General features: G+C 40.1%; 1 protein-coding gene across 1 annotated transcript in view; it reads left to right on the forward strand.

The window, feature by feature from the left end:
• Positions 1 to 17,435, forward strand: part of FAT3 (FAT atypical cadherin 3) — a 342,653-nt gene that overhangs the window by 291,526 nt on the left and 33,692 nt on the right. The window contains 5 exon segments of the mRNA XM_034073958.1: positions 2,930 to 3,073; positions 3,604 to 3,801; positions 6,277 to 7,075; positions 14,841 to 14,975; positions 15,952 to 16,109. Coding sequence (XP_033929849.1) covers positions 2,930 to 3,073; positions 3,604 to 3,801; positions 6,277 to 7,075; positions 14,841 to 14,975; positions 15,952 to 16,109 — 1,434 coding nt within the window.

Raw genomic sequence — 17,435 nt, forward strand, 5'->3', positions numbered from 1 at the left:
TCTCTTCTGCATGCTAAATAGCCCAGCTTTCTCAGCCTGTCTTCATATGGGAAGTGCTCCAGCCCCTGATCGTCCTCGTAGTCTCCTGGACTTGTTCCAACAGCTCCATGTCCTTCTGATGTTGAGGACACCTGAAATGTACACAGTACTGAAGGTGGAATCTCACGAGAGAAGTGTAGATGGGCAGGATCACCTCCTTCAGCATGCTAATCACTCTTCATTTGATGTAGCCCAGGATATGGTTGTTCTACTTCTTACCTACTCCAGCCCTATCCTGACCCTATCTCCAAGCCAACTGCTCTGCAAACATTCCTATCCTGCACCAGCACAGCAGCAGAGGCCAGACTGGGGTAAAAAACCAACCCTGGATTTCTGTGTTAATGAGCTGCCTCCTCTCCTGTGCATGCAAACACACACATGCACCAGTGTGTGCAACACAGTGATTACAACATACTCCAGATTGTGGCAGCAAGCAGGGAGCTGAAACCTCAGCCATTAATTAGTGCTGTACAAAACATGTCACTGGGGAGGTGATATGAAGTGGCCAGGCTGTACCAAAAGTGAAGGAGTGCTTCATTAAACAGATTCTGCTGCTTTGTTTGCTCTCTGGATCATTCATTCAGGATGATTTATCACCATTTTGCCATAACTAGCAATTAGCAGCTTTTGGGGAAAAAAAACCCAGACACAATTGCCTGTGCTACTAGCAGGGCAGTAGAGTGTTGCGTGGCTTCGAAAGTCCTGCAACATCTATGCGTCCTGCCTCCAACCAGTGCATCCATTAAAGTGGGGAAGCTGATTGCTGTCTTCAGAATATGGGCTCAGCTGGAAAAGCTCTCTACTGGAAGAAGGGCTACTGCTTAATATGGTGGCAAATATCTTTTCTGTGCTATCACAAAGGCAGGATGGAATTATCAGGGTTTGGTCTGAGAATGACATTACCACAGACTGACAGAGACAGGGAAGTAACAATGGCTGTGCATGTTACACATATTGCTCTGATATATTCCTCTTAAGTGGCACAGACTTCACTTCTTAATATGATTTTATTTAGTGTCTGAAGTGCAGTCATGTACGATTGCATTCAGACACACACGTTTGCCCTCACCAGCATGTGCAACTTTAATGCCAGCTCTGTTAAATCTGCATTTCCCAACATTTCCCTCGTTTAAAATAAAATATTGTCTTTTTCTGTGCTTCCTTGGCACATTTCCTAGACACAGGTGTTTCTGACCCCTTTAGGGAAAATGATACATGATGCTCCATCTGCTGTAGATCCCCAAAGGCAGTGCTGACTCCCAGGTTTCAGCGGTTTAAAGAAACTCATTTCCAGAACTGCAATCACATAGAAACCATGACTTTTTGCCATATACCTTTCTGGGATACACTGAAATGAAAGCAAACACACAAAAAATTGGGGAAAGATCCCACTAAACTGTCAGTCTTAGCTAGCACTAGAAATTATTGCTACAAAGTTGGGGGGAGGGGGGAAGAATATTGTCTGCCTCAGTTTCTCGACTTTCCATAGTTCAGGATTCTTCCTCCCTGCTCTATCACTGTGCCTCCACCAAATCACAGCATTTCTCCTCCTTACAATTCCAAAAACCAAAAACCTGTTTCCTTTTTCTTTAGGTTGGTCTCACATCCCAGTAGAGCCCCCTTGTTTCATACACTTGGCCTCCTACCCAAATGGCTTTTATTTGTCTAATGGCTTTGTATTCCATCACACTTTAGCCTTACACTGTCCCCCTCTTCAGGGGGGTGCTTTTTCCCCTTACCAGCCCTGCATGGTGAGGCTGGAGCTGGGTGTTTTATCTGGCACACATTTTGCCCTCTGCTTGCTCCCCCATAGATGTATTCATGGGCAGACATGTCAGCAGCAATCCTTGTCGGAATAGGAGCAATATACAGTAAGAAGCAGTTGTAAGACCTAAGGAGTCCAACATAAGGATATAGTTCATAAAATCAAATTGTCATCCGTAAGCTGTGCATACACTGAGCTTTAACAAGTTGTCACATATGCTCACACCTCACGCACAGGCACATATGTGTGTGGAGGACCCAAGGATGATGTGCTGAACTGCCCACACCACGCTGAGTAGTTTATGTCTGTTGCAAACAAAGTCCTTATCTTCTACTGAGTGGTTTATAGCAGCCTGTTGCTTCAGACGCTGTTGCCCTTAGTAGTCCCAAATGTTTCTGAGTGTGTGTTTAAGCCAACTGCCTGTGAACTTTTCCTGGTTCTCAATAGCAGTGTTAGAAACATTGTGTGTCAAACTGAGGTTGGCTCTAATAAGCAATTTATATAACAACCTGGAAACCAACCACAGGATAAATAGAATCAGGTCACATATCCCAGCTGACACCTAGGAGAGATGAAAATGTTAGCTACAGTAGTAATGGCTGAGTTTGGATATTATCCATCATTTATTTTTTGTCTGCCTCTTTGTTTCAAGAATGCATCATCTGATACAGTCATTTTAATACCATAAAGTAGTTCTGTTTATTGATAGCCTTATAAAACAGAAGTTGGGACACCATAGCAATGATATAAGGAAGAAGTTCTTTACTGTTAGGGTGGTGAGGTACTGGAATGGGTTGCCCATTGGAGATTGTGAATGCTCCATCCCTGGCAGTGTTCATGGCCAGGCTGGATGAAGCCTTGGGTGATACGGTTTAGTGTGAGGTGTCCCTGCCCATGGCAGGGGGGTTGTAACTAGATGATCTTAAGGTCCTTTCCAACCCAAACTATTCTATTATATTATTATATCTAACTATTATATTCTGTAATGGTATACTAAGGGCAGGGAAGGTAATGAGGCCAAACAGCTTTACTTAGAATGTCATAGGTGGTGCGCTGGATGTAAAGAACATGAGTTACAATTTAGGACTGCTTTCATGATTATTTAGTGTTTTCACCTTTTTGCAGATATCTGGTTATTCGTTAGTTGTCCAGGCAAGAGACAGCGGCACCCCTCCTTTGTCTTCATCTGTGACAGTCAACGTGGACATTTCCGATGTGAATGATAATGGCCCTGTATTTACTCCAGCTAACTATACTGCTGTAATTCAAGTAAGTTTATCCTGCACATAAGAAACTTCCCTGAATTTCAAAATACAAAAGCATTTGGTTTCAGTTAAGTAGCTTTTGATGATTTATCTGCAAAAGTTGTATTGAGTGATCTTATCTAAAGGAAAGTATAAGCACATCTTCCTTAAGTCTTTGGTGAGTTTCTGTCTGCTGAGGCTTCTAAACAGTTACGCATTTTACCAATTCATCCTTGTTGTGCCAGGTACTCTGGCCTCAAAAAGTCTGAACTGGGATGAGTTTGCACTTTTTACACCTTGCTTCAGGGTGTGAGACTAAATGGTTAGCCAGTCATGATCAGACACAGTATCAGGCAGAGCGCATCTGTCCCTGGAGATGTCTCTGCTGCCCATCCATGTGGCACAAGAGGTGTCAAATAGATGCTTCTTGTGAGCTGCCATAATGAGCAGAGAGCATTTAGTTGAATATTCTTGCTAGTGAAGCATTTTATTTTATGATTGTGATATATGTACCATTTTAATCCTTTTCTTTATACACTGTGTATATGTGTAAAGGAAAACAAACCAGTGGGCACAAGCATTTTGCAGCTGGTAGTGACAGACAAAGACTCTTTTCACAATGGCCCCCCTTTTACCTTCACCATCCTCACTGGCAATGAAGAGGAGGAGTTTACGTTGGACCCTCATGGTGTCTTAAGATCTGCAGTCATCTTCAAGCACATGGTGGCAACTGAGTATGTGCTCTGTGTACAGGTATGGCTTGGTTATTGCATCTGCATAGAAAGAAAAACCCTCATAGTGGTACATTGCCTGTATGGATTGGTTTTAATTGCCTGTATTCTACGAGTAAATAACATGCATTCCAGTTTACAAGAACACAATATGGTATATTTCCTTTGATGTCCTTAAACCTAATTTCATATAAATATAAACAGGCAGCCAGCCACCTTTCCAATTTCCTCCACATGAAATAAATTTCTTAAGCAGCAGCCATTATGATTTAAGATTTTCATCTTTTTTTTCTGTAGCTAAGTGAGGAAAATAAACAAAAATGCATTACATACTTTTAAATACACCACAGAACAAATGACAGCAAAATATTGTTCTAGGAAGGAAAATCACTTCTGCTTTTAAGTCATAAATTCAATCAAAAATTTTTGGATGCCTACCAAGAACTCATGAAATCACATTTCCAAGGTCAGCTTAGCTTTTAAAGAATGTGGAAATAAGATATGCAAAAGAAGTCCAGCTCAAACTTACCTTTAGAGTCATTGTTGGGCAACTTGGTAACCAGGGTAATTTTGATTACAGAAAACTGTAAATCCAAATGTAATTTTTTCCACCTTTCTCAAACCTGCCAGAGAAAATGTACTAGGGTTCATTAAATAGGCAAGTCTAGGGAATGAACAACACCTCGTTATTGAAACAGGACATGGTCCTATAAGCTAAGTCTGAAATGCAGGGTTCTTCCACTTGCTTTGCTGGATTTGATTTCTGTAAACACAGCCTGTCTGCTCCTTTGCATTAACAGCATTTAATCCCAGCAACATCCTCAGATAGTCACAATTCAAAAACTATAAGCTCTGACACTAATTAACAGTTGAAATTGAAGTGAGTTTTACAAGTTTGCCATTTAATATTCCTGAAACCTATGTTTTGAGCCTTGTAGGAAAATAAAAACAACCTTCACCTTTCATTTTTACCATGCCTTCATCCTGAAATACCCTTCCTTCAGGGCAACTTACTAACCAGAGTTTCAGTACAGCCAAAATTTGACATGAGAATTAAATTTAAACAGTATCCTTTAGCTATATAGATGCAAGTATGTCACATAAATGAAATATTAGATCACAACATTTGAGATGCACCAACATGTTCAGAAAACCATGCTGTTAGATTCCGGAGGCCTAATTCCCAATATTATTTTCTTTAGGGATTTCTGCAATGAAAATGTAATTTATAGTTTCCTGTTGTGTATAGACCATAGAAATGTTTATTTCCATTCATATGTGCCAGAATGCTGCTTTCTCCTTCTCTCCTTCTCCATCTCACTTTCTCATCCTCCTCTATCTTAGGTTTATTAAAAAGTAATGTTAAAATTGAAAGTGAAATGGGTAGTAATCTCTGTGCACATATATGTGTCCGCATATACATAAAATTGTTTTTAAAGGACTTCAGACAGCCCTTTCAGGAGTTAAGATGAGTGAATTTTAGCATGTCGTAGAGTTACTAATCCTTTCCTAGTAATGTCCTTATTACTGATACCATCCTGCTTTTGTTTTGTCATTCAGCTTGTAAGTTTTCCTCCCCATGTCCAAATACAAAGGTCTTTGAATGTGTGCTACATCTCAGCCCACTGGTAGTAGTGGTCTTCTTTTCTTCTCTAGAGCGAATGAATGCAGTATATCTTAATAGTGACTACAATGAAGCATTTTCCTTAGTGCAGGAAAGGGTACTGATTCAAGTTTGCACACCTTTCTGTCAAGATGGCCTTGCATATTTCTGTTATACTTGCTCTTTTATTCTCTATAAAAAAGTTCAGATGATGCTATCATACGTGCTCTGGGTTGTACAGTCATCTGTCCAAATGCAGTGCTGCTCTCATATTTTATCATTAGTAGCAGCACAAGCACCCTATTTAGTTTTTGGAGGGTGATAAATTTCATTTACTTCATGAATGTTTCTTGAGTGCTTCAGGTAAAGTAGTACAGCGCTCTGAAAATCTCTGAACTCGCTCACATGCACACAAGTTAGGCAGGGTCTGAAGCACTTTGGAGCACACCAAAGCAATGCACAAACTGACACTGGTATTTCACTGGGCTTAAGTCTCTTTTCCAGGGTAGCAGCAAGCCCTGACTCCGTTTGGTACAGAATATACCACACTGTTGGTATATTCTCTGTTGTGAAAACGACAGGTGATAGCTGTGGGAGCCTGGGAACATTTCAGTTTAAGTAATGAGACATTCTGCTGACACATTTCTCTCTGCAATCCACTTAGATGAGATATCTGTGCTTCCCTAAAGAATTTGTAAGTTCAGCTGCTAGAAATGACTGAGATTTTTCTTTACATACATATTTTTCAAATGCATTTGGGAAGTTCTTTTGAGCTGTCTTCAGAATTACTGATGCTGTGAAGATACGTATAGCAAGAAGTTATGGTTGCTGGCTGTGTTAGATGTGTGGTTTATTGTTTGTTTGTTTTGTGTTTTCTTTCCTAAATTACATTAGGCAAAGGATTCTGGGAAGCCTCAGCAGGTTTCCCACACCTATGTTCAGGTGAGGGTCATTGAAGAGAGCATTCACAAACCAACTGCCATTCCACTGGAGATTTTCATTGTCACCATGGAAGATGATTTTCCTGGGGGAGTCATTGGGAAAATTCATGCCACGGATCAGGATGTGTATGATGTCCTCACATATACGCTAAAATCAGAGCAGAAAAGTTTGTTCAAGGTCAACAGCCACGATGGGAAGATCATTGCCCTTGGAGGGCTCGATAACGGCAAGTATGTCCTGAACGTCTCTGTCAGTGATGGCCGGTTCCAGGTCCCCATTGATGTTGTGGTCCATGTTGAGCAGTTGCTACAAGAAATGCTGCAGAACACAGTCACCATCCGTTTTGATAATGTTTCCCCAGAAGACTTTGTGGGCCTTCACATGCATGGGTTCAGGCGTACCTTGCGAAATGCAGTGCTTTCCCAGAAACAAGACAGCCTGCACATCATCAGTATTCAGCCGGTGGCAGGCAGCAATCAGCTTGACATGCTGTTTGCAGTTCAGATGCACAACGGTGGTTTCTATAAGCCTGCCTATTTGATTCAGAAGCTTACCAATGCAAGGAGACACTTGGAAAATGTGATTCGTATTTCTGCTATCTTGGAGAAGAATTGCTCTGGACTGGATTGTCAGGAGCAACACTGTGAGCAAAGTCTATCTATTGATTCACATTCCCTGATGGCCTATAGCACGGCACGAATTAGTTTTGTGTGCCCCCGCTTTTATAGGAATGTGCGCTGCATGTGCAATGGTGAGTACTACTCCTTCTTCCCCTCACATCTTTGCACATTATGTGATAGGATCTGTTTTATTCCTCTGATGCAGATTAGAAGGGGCATTTCAATTCAGTCCGTTAAAGCATGACTGGCTGATGTACTGGGGGAATTGATTTCTCAGGCTCAGGAAGAATTGCTCACGTTTACTGATGTAAATGGAAGTTGATGAACTTTGGCCTTTTACAACAAAGACCTCCTTGCTACAGGCTCTCTAATCAAAGACATCAACCAACTTCAGGGGGAGGGAAGGAAAGGGAGGGAAAGGGAGGGGAGAGGAAGAGATGTGGTTTCCCACCCAGTTGGTGCCACCACTGGAATAAACCTTGTAGTATGACCATGGCAGAACATCCTGGTCAGCACGAGCATGAGCAGTATCCAAGGAAAAGGACACCTGACCTAACCCATGCAGGGGGAAAGGCCTGGCCATTAATGCTGTAGTACATGACAGGGTGAGTTTCAGGCTGCTCCACATTTTGGCAGAGATTTCATATGGGCATGTATGACAAATAGACTCAAAAGACAATATTCCTTATGATTCCACACTTGGAGTTTAAAACCTCAGGCAATTGCAATAATAGCTCAGTTTCTTTTGTTTGCCAGGCTATTTGCTCTGCATTCCACTTCATTTAAGAGCAGAGAAAAAAGCTGCTGTAAAATCAATACATCTAAGTCTCCCTCATCTTAAGCACACATGCACTTGCACACACACACATACACACGCACAGAGCAGCACAAGAATGCCACAGCCATGTCTCCCAGTAACCAGCCTTTGTATCTGCAGCAGTCAGCAGGACTTGGTGTCCTACCAATACTGCCATAGAAGTTCAGTCCTATGAAAGCATCAGATTTCTCTATCCAAAGTATTTTCGTGTGCGTTCAGGAAAAGACTGGTCCACTTTTAAGTAGTAGCATTATGAGTTTCAAACAGATGTATTATAACAATAAACGACACCTGAAAGGTTCTGAAATAAAGGATTTTCGCAAGCTTAGAGACAGTGCTGCACTATCTTTCAGTTGAGGTCAGAGGCCAGTGCAGGAGCACTGTCTATAAACTTTCATATTCCCCAAGCCATAGCTTTGTCTCATTTTTGTACCAGGAAATCACAAATCTTTATCTCCATGGGGATAGTGATAGCCCTCACTGTCAGAAATGAGGTTTTTGGCAGCCAAAATTTTCACTGTTTATAATTTCATTTTGCTACTTATTAAAGTCAATAATGATGTATTATTCCCTTTGGATACTAATAGTGGATCTGCCACATAATCCCTTAACTAAGAAAAAGGACTTTGCAATGCAGTACAGTTCTGATCCAGAAGCTCTCTCCCTTTTCCCTCTCTGCACAGTAAGTTTGCACTGAAAGCACAACAGTCAGCTGGGACAGGGTTTTCCAAATTTGCCTGTCATGTACCAGCCAATCCTCAAAACACATGGCAGGCTGCAGAAAGGCAGTGAGCTTCTACAGACTGCCTGTGATCTCTGGCCTCTGGACTATTTATCATGGTCTTTGAGACTGCTGTATGGGAACAGTTGCAACAGGCAGGTTGTCCTGGTCCAGCTGGAAGGGTTCCCACAGCTCCCGTTTGAGCCACTATATGCTGATTTCCCATGGGTGATCCACAGGGCGCAGGGTGGAGTTGTGCATCTCCAGTCCATCATCCAGCCTGTAATAGAAATGTGTCCAGAGGTGCTGACTGGTGTGGCTACTGAAGAGGTGAAAGCCTTGATGCTTGTTACTTACATGGAGCTAAGAGATCTTGATGGGAAGTAAAAAACCCCAGGTTTTGCCTTTCTCTGCATTAGTTAACACTTCAGCCTCTTCTACTGTTTTTAATTAAAGCAGCCACAAGAAATGTTTTGGTATTTAGGTAAACACACAGTCACACGCTGTGTTTTATCACATAGGACGTAAAGCAGACTTCTGAGGGTATGTTAATTAGATTATGTGTGTATAGTTTTGCTTTCATGAAGGCTAAAGACTAGGCCCACTAAAAGTTAGAAAAATGCAAATCTTTGATCAGTAGTTCTTGCCCATGCAGATAAATGCAGTACATCAGAAAAAAAGCGCACAAAATACTAGCATAAATCTATTTGGGCTTGTTTAACAAGACAGCATTAGTAGTATATTGTCAATATAATAGAAGTATTCTACTTCCTTTGTTACTAGAGTAGCTTCATGTCCAGTAAATATTCATAGCTTGCATGAGAAAGCCATTAAATATTGCATATGTTTTCCAGAGATCTGATTCAATTATGACCCAGAAAGCTTGAGTTTGAACTAATTCACTCATTCTTGAAATATGTATCATACTTGGAGTGTTTTTCCCACTGGCAGATGTCACAGATATGCACAATTTATGCATGCCAGCTGTGCATAACTTACCTAGATTACCTTTGTGAGCAAATAGAGTTATCTAACATGAAAATGCAGGCAGCCTGTAAAAGCAGGCAGTGGGTGAACTTGGGAGGTTCAGCAGCTCAGGTCTGGACAGATAACTTTTAAAGTCCGGGTGCATCAATCTAAGCTCTTAAAATCAGTAAAATTGAACTGAAGAGTTTTACAATAATTGAGTTTCTTCGATTTCTGGCTCATCTGCTTGTGTGTGTATGAAAAATACGGTAACAAACTGGGGCTTGTTTCAGTGTGGCTATAGCGGCTATGCCATTGCCACGACATCTCTCAGTGCTGTGGGAAATAAAGGTAGGAGGACTGGAAGAAATGTATTCATAACAAATAGTTTGTGACATTTTCAAGTTTTAGAAGCAAAAATCTGTCCCTTGTTTTTATCTTTTTCACAATGTAAATTCTTTTGCATTTAGACAAAGATGAAGGGAAGAAGCCGGTCTTGTCAGAGCTACTTTGATGTAGCATTGTTTGGCATTATAATCTTACAAAAGTGAAGTTACATTAATAAGTTTATAGCAGAGGGTTGGATTGAAATCTTCTTGACAAACATGCGTATATATTTACATCTGAGCTGGCCACTCCAGGCCCCATTTGCAGACAGTGGAAAGAATGAGGTATTTTTAATGATGTGATACATCTCTCCCTAGATGTCTAAAATCAGTCGGATGAATCATGCCCTAAAGTTAGATGAGATGAATTCCATTTCAAGTGTTTAACATGGTTCTGGATTAATAGTTTGAAAGAGTTTTTCTAATAGACCCAGAAGTGTTCAGCAAAAGCACAGTCACTCACATCCACGTTATTTAATCAAGTGAATAACAGTCTTGGACCAGTTTCTCATGAAACCAGGTAATTTAAACTTTATGGAACCACTTTGAGCATTTTGTGAATGTTCTGACAAAACATTGTCATGTGTCATCACTGACTGTGATGATCTGCTATTGATACAGGACCTAACCTTCAGAGGTGGTTTGTGTCTTCAGCTCCACAGAGCACAAACTGCACACTGCCTCTTAAAGAGTCCTGGGTGCTCTTCAGGGTTGCACATCAGGAACTCAATTCCTATGTGTACAACACTGCTTTTCACACACATCCTAAGCCTTAAGTTGTTCTGGCAAAGTAGTCAGGAAAACTGAAGACAAAAGTGCCTGTGTTTGGGAGAAAAAACCTGCAGGTAAATCTGACTGATCTGATTTGTCTATAGTCCTTTTAACATTGCACATGTATAAGGAGAGATGTTTCTCCCTTAGAATATCACTCATTTTAAGGCCTGTGCAAAATCTCATATAAAACATGAGAGAACTGAAGCGTGAAGTGAGGGCATGACAGTACAGTCAGGGCAAGAGGAAATTGCTGTCTATCACTTAATGGTCTTAAGGGAAGCTATGATCAAGGAATGGGTGGAAGAGGTCAAATGTCTCAGTTCTAAAAGTGGGAGGTAACCTGATTCACTAGGACATGTTGTGTGACACAGAGTTTTTCAGGAACACTTCAGCTAACTGAAGCCTGTAACTGACCTGGGCAGAAAGGAGTTTGTGGTATCTGCATTGATATGTATACAGTAATTGTTGCTTACAATACATGGTCACCAGGCTCCAAATTGCAGCTCATGAGTTGACAGTCTTCCCTCCCCACTAAATTAGGTATTAGACTGTTTAAAATTCACAGTTTGGAGTTTGCTTTGCATGTTTTCTGTGATGCTGGCCTTCAAGAGCTATCTTTCAAGCTTTCTTCTGCAAGCAAGAGGAACAGACTCTTTGTTAAGTAGTCATACAGATTCAGGAGAATGGCCTAGGGAAGAACACCAAGTATCACAAGGTTCAAGTTATAATTCTTGAAGCAGCCATTTTCAAAATATATTTGTAGTCCTGTAAGTGATCCTTCTTTGGGGGAACAGAAATGAATTGTCTCATATTGCAAGGGAAAACTGTTTTCTTTTTCAGTATACTAGTAGGAAGATTGTAATACTTTTACCTTCTTTTAGAGAATTAAACAGACAATGATCTATCACAATCAAGTGGGTCTATTCCACCTTTTCTTGCCATGCATTGATTGATGCTACCTCGTGTGTCTCTGTGATACCCGGTAGAGAACAGCTTTATTAATACTGTGAGTTTCAAGCGAATGCCATGGATTGCCTGGATTTGCCTGCAGAAGAAGAAAAACATCAATTCAAATCTATATTTCTTGAATCTCTTATTGGATGGTAAATAGACTGCTCTTCGGAGTGGAAATGCGACATTAGAATAATTGCATTTAAACTCAGGCTATCAGTCTTTGATGTGGGCAACGTAACCTTGAACAATTTCACAATTTTGCTCCACGTAGTTGTGAAATCAGCCTGAAAATGTGTGTTAACATGGGCAAGGCAATAACGCAGATTCTGCACTTACAGCCATGCAGGCAGCCATAAAGCATTTCTTCTCCCAAGTCTGAATATTTAAAAGACTCTGTGACAGCTATGAAATCCTGCTGCAGCAGGATGAATAAAAAGTTGATTTGCTTGTAGTTTACCAAAAGAACTTCTCTTGGTCTGCCAGAATAAGCAGTTCTTTAGTGTATCTATCTCCACAGATGCACTAAGTATGTTAGATCCTTTACATATATTTTTTTTGACTGTGAAAGGATAGCTCTGAAGTGCAAATCAGAGTTTGAATCAGCTAAAAAAGCTGGCAGAGATGGATAACAAAGTAAATTGCTGCTTTATTGCTGAATGTCAAAGATACAGGCGGAGGTTAGGGGATGTGAAAATTTGTGGAGCCACATTTGGAAATCTCAGTGTCCCTTTCTGCATTCCAACACTAATGAACGGTGGGACTTTTGTCCAATGACTTGTCTGTCAGCTATGGAGAGGTTCACTTGAATTACAGCCTCAGAAAAGGCTTAAGTGTGTTCAGATTTGTACTCTGCATGCAGCAGAATGATGTGTATTTGTCACATGAGAGTGAATTAAAATAGCTGAAAACAAATAGAAAATGCAAGGCAGCCTATAGGGTATTTCACCACTTGTTACAGTTTCATAAATAATTGTTACTTGCCATTGAATTCCAAAAGATGGAGGGGAGGGGAGAGAGAGAAAAGGGGGGAGACTGTTTAAAGAAAACCCACCAAACTAGACAAAACATCATATTCTTTGTTAAATTCTGCTGATCTTACATTTAAATGGAATATAGTTCTGCAGTGCAGAATCCTATTAAATGACATTTGTTTCTTGATTCTGTAAGGCTCAAAGTATGACTGCATATTGGAGCTGTTGCTCCTGTTAATGCTGCCTACTAAAGTGATTAATAAAGATTGCCATGCATCATTTTCTAAGAGTGCTACAGGCAGTACTGTAAATCGTTTACTGCATAGACCTCTCAAACAAATGTTTGACAAAGGAGGCGAGGATGTTAAAGATTAAATTGACTGTGCTGTACATCAAGCAAGACATTTACAGTCATTGCCATATTTGTAGTCAGCCCATGTCCACTTTGAAACCTAAAGTAGTAATTTTTCTTTTTCCAGAAAATACAGTGCCAGGTAATTTCAGCTATGCTTGCTATGAGCCTGCTTGGCTTGTACGAAAGTGTGAGAGCAATAAGTTTCTTTCCTTCATTACTTTTGGAGATATACTCTGTGACAGGTTGATTTCCTTCTTTATAAATGGTAAATAAAATACATATGCTCCAAACGTAAAGTAGTTTTGAATGTGATAAGGGTCCTACAATAAGCAAGTACTGCCAGTATTCAGAAAGTGATGGGTAGAAAGGTGCTGACTTTTCATTGTTAAAATCATCACCTGCATGTATTAAGTAAATGAATTTGATAAGCAAAGCAAGAGACACCTGTCCCTTCCCAGCAACTGGCATTCACTGCTGAAGCTCTGACTGCAAATCAACAGAAGCAAGGGCAGGAATGCCTTCTTTCCTGCACTTAAAGGGTACTCTCATAGCAGCTGCACACAGATGTCTAACAAGATGACCCAACATAGACTAAGTTCCTTATTGCAACCAAAAAAAGGACGACTGTTATGGAAGTGATCTATTCCTGAAAATTCATATATTAAGCTGCAATAGCTGTATTGTTTTTTGCATTACATGTCAGTGTTTGCAGATATTATCAGATTATGGCACTTAGAACATATTAATTTAGACACTCTAAGTTATATAGAAATTACAGCCAAACTCTATGGAATGCAAGAAGTTCCTTTGATACCAACAAGCTTCAAAGTAAGCCCTTAACATACTCAGCTTGATGGATGTTTAGAATGTAGGAGGTTTTGAAGAACCTGAATGTAATTGTGCCATGCAAATATTTTAAGCATATTTAAAACTCAGTATTCATCTATCCCTTCAGATTACTTCCTTTACTTACAGAAGTTAGTGGTAGTTCTGATTCACCCATTCTTGGGTAAAATTAGATTCCATAGTAATAAAAGATTTTTAGGAAAGAATTGACACTGGCATTCAGAATAATTTTACCCAAATTCTGCTATTCCCTAAATACAAAAGGACAGATGGTTTACCTTATTTATAATTATAAATGCAACTGCCTATTTATTGATCTGCTTCTTTCTTCAATTAGGTAATGTCAAGGAATACAGTCAATTTATTCTTGATTTTCCGAATTTGTTCGCTTTCAGTTGTTAGCATCCAGAGCAAGTCATCCACTTGATTCTTTTTTTCTTTCCCCTGGATATGTGCAATTCCAGATACAGCAGGACTTATGCAGTCACAGACAGAGAAAGGAGAATAGGTTTTGACAGCCTGGGCAAGATGCACAATAGGATGTGAGACCTCAGAAATGTCAAGAGGAATAGGCAAGTTTGCCTAAGCTGTACAATCAGACTGGTAGTGTGTCTTGTGCAGTATGAACATGAATAGCCCACCTATCATTAGGTAGCTCAGGAATGACTTTTTCCTGTCTCCTAGGGAATGCTACCTCCTTAAATTTGCTTCTCATGGGTGTCCTGGGGCAAAAGGAGTACATAGCTTCAAGTAATTTTTTTAGCTTATGTCTCCAAATCCCCTACCCAGGAGGCGTTGTGAGAAAATTAATGGCCCAAGAGCCACATCACCAATTAGAAGATACTTACTGCTTGTAACAGTTGTTTTTGTAGTATGTTGCCATGGGGTTTAGGGCAGCCTTTGAAGAAAAACTGTATCGGTTTTGCTGCATGCTTATTCAAAGTGTATCTTTTCTGTGAAAATTGGGGTGTTTTTTTGTTATTATTATTAAGCCATTCTTTGCTTGTACTGAAGCGTGAGATCAATAAATGTCTTTCGTTGCTCTTGTATTGTTGCAAATCATGCTTTACACTGTGTATCCCTGACAGTATTTTATCTTATTGCAGGAGGACTCTGCCCAGGGTCTAACGATCCCTGTCTGGAGAAGCCATGCCCAGGGGATATGCAGTGTGTTGGGTATGAAGCTAACCGGAGACCCTTCATCTGTCAGTGCCCACCAGGGAAGCTTGGCGAATGTTCAGGTGCCTGTTACAGCAGTAGAAGGGGATATACTTGAACAACAAAGTGCTGCCGTTATCATTTTGTAGGTAGAGATGCCACTGAAGTCAGCAGAAGATGTAATACTTAAACTTTCTCAGCACTGGCACTCAGTGTATCTGTTTATAAGCCCTGTGAAATACTTGTCTTTATGGGGCTGTATGAAAATAGTTTTCCAGTTTCCATTAGGAAATTCCCACTGACTTGATTGAACCGCAGATCAGTAATACTGGCTGCTGAGAAAACAGGATTTTTCCTAGAGAGTGGTATGCCAGATGTTTTGCTGCCATGGGCAAAGCTCTATAATTAACTCTTCTTCTTACTATTTAGATTACTGAAATTCCAGTCTTTATTAATGAAAACAATATACCATACCCAAAAGAAAGTTTGAAGATGTTTGTTAGACCTCTGCAGCTGTGTGGTTCCTGGGATATGGTTGAAAGCCAGTGAAATGAAGCTTTCTGTTGACTTCAGTGAATCCAGGGCTGCATGGCAGAGGACATGTGCTATTTCCCTGATGAAAACACAGCAGATACTTAGCTGTATAACTGTGGCCCTGGGCAGTGGTTGAAGAGAACTCATTGCAAGGTTTTGACTGGCATCTGCCCACACCTAACTTCATACCCTTAAGTCAGCTGCCTGATGTAGAGACAGGTTTTCTGACTCCCTCTGTTATGAGGTGAGATGGCTGTTAAAGGTGCTGAACACTTGAAGAAACCTCTCTTTTTATATGTATGGAGAAATAGAACTTTCCTCCATCCCATGAAAAAATATTTCTTAAAAAAGTACAATATGTTTTTGTAGTAGGTGCCAGCTTTTTTCCCTGTTACAGTTGGGTTTTATTTATTTCTTCCTAGACATTTTCATTAGCTCCATAAATTCTGCAGTTAACTTGACAGTTGAGGAATTATTTCATGTGTCACTAAAAGAACGTGTGTCTTTTGAAAATGGTTATTTCAGGCCACACTTCCCTAAGCTTTGCTGGGAATAGCTACATTAAGTACCGGGTTTCTGAAAATAGCAAGAAAGAGGAATTCAAGTTGGCTCTCCGTCTGCGAACCCTGCAAAGCAATGGAATTATAATGTACACCAGAGCGAATCCCTGTATAATTCTGAAGGTAATTAAAATAACTTTTTTTTTCCACAGTTGTTTTTCTTGATTATGTGTATTCTGCTGGCTGTTAATTTGGGGAATGATGTTCTAATTTCAGCTGTAGATGAGAAAATGAAGTCTCATCTGTTTCATGCTAGCAGGGAAAGTGAATAATTTCAACAATGGCAGCAACAACAATCAAAAAGCAGATTTTTAGTGGTACTTTACTTGGAAAATGATCCATTGGGTGCCGTTCATTATAGAAACATGATGTTTGTCTGCATGCAGGAGCCAGTCTGCAGGAGATCTAAGATTTGGCTATTTCTATCATAGAATCATGGAATCCCAGAATCATAGAATCCCTTTGGTTTGGGTTATAAGGCACCTTAAAGATCGTCTCATTCCGACTATATGGTCCACTTAACCATATCTTCAAAATCATGCCTGCTGAGATAGCTGTTCTTCCCCTGTGTCTGTGCCCGTGGTTAGAGGATATACCCTCACTGTTATCAGACTGCTTAGAACGTGTCTCCTACTGAATGTGATGATTTCCACATACTGTGAATTAAGATTAGTTGTTGAGAGAGGCATAGAGTAGCTGGAGATTGATATCTAATCAATATTTCATTGATAATCTCTCCATGCATGTTTGTTCTTTGTTGTATTTCTGTGGAATGGCAAGTATCTGCTGGATGGAAAGGGAGTGTGAGGCTCATCCAAGAGCCTGGATATATAGTATTTCTGCAGGAGCCTCTCAGGTACAAAATGAAGACATTGACTTTTGTAACTCAGCCATATCCTATAATTCAGCAGTGGGAGAAATGGCACAGAGCCTTTTGTGTCTGCATTTGCAATCTTCAGAGTTCTTTTGGCTGAACGTTTAAATAACGTTAAAATAGCTAGATGAGTTATTAATGGGAAAGAAATAATTTTATAACTGTTAGACTGAAATATTTCATGAACAAAAGTACTGTCATTCACCGGGGACTCTCAGGGTTGTTCAGATTTGTACAAGACGATTAAGCTGTGCTTTGAGGCACATAGAAATGCGCAGTTTGAACTTTTCAGTATACTTTTGTTGTTCAAAAAACCCAAAACAAAACTGCAGGTCTGAAGGCCTTTGAAGTCATCATCATGGTTGCTCGTAGCATGTATCAGTAGGGAATGTCTGCAATTCTGAAGTTTTGAAAAACTTCAGTTTGGAAAAATTACAAATGGCCCTGCTGGAAGGTGCCACTTGAAAACAATAGGAGTTGATACAGAGGCAGACTGAAATGGAGTTAGAATGATGATGATAGAATTTATTTTGTTAGAGTTTAGTGTATTAAACTATCATGATTAAGAAGTATGG

This window comes from Melopsittacus undulatus, chromosome 2, assembly GCF_012275295.1.
Source record: "Melopsittacus undulatus isolate bMelUnd1 chromosome 2, bMelUnd1.mat.Z, whole genome shotgun sequence".
In the NCBI taxonomy this organism is placed as follows: domain Eukaryota; kingdom Metazoa; phylum Chordata; class Aves; order Psittaciformes; family Psittaculidae; genus Melopsittacus; species Melopsittacus undulatus.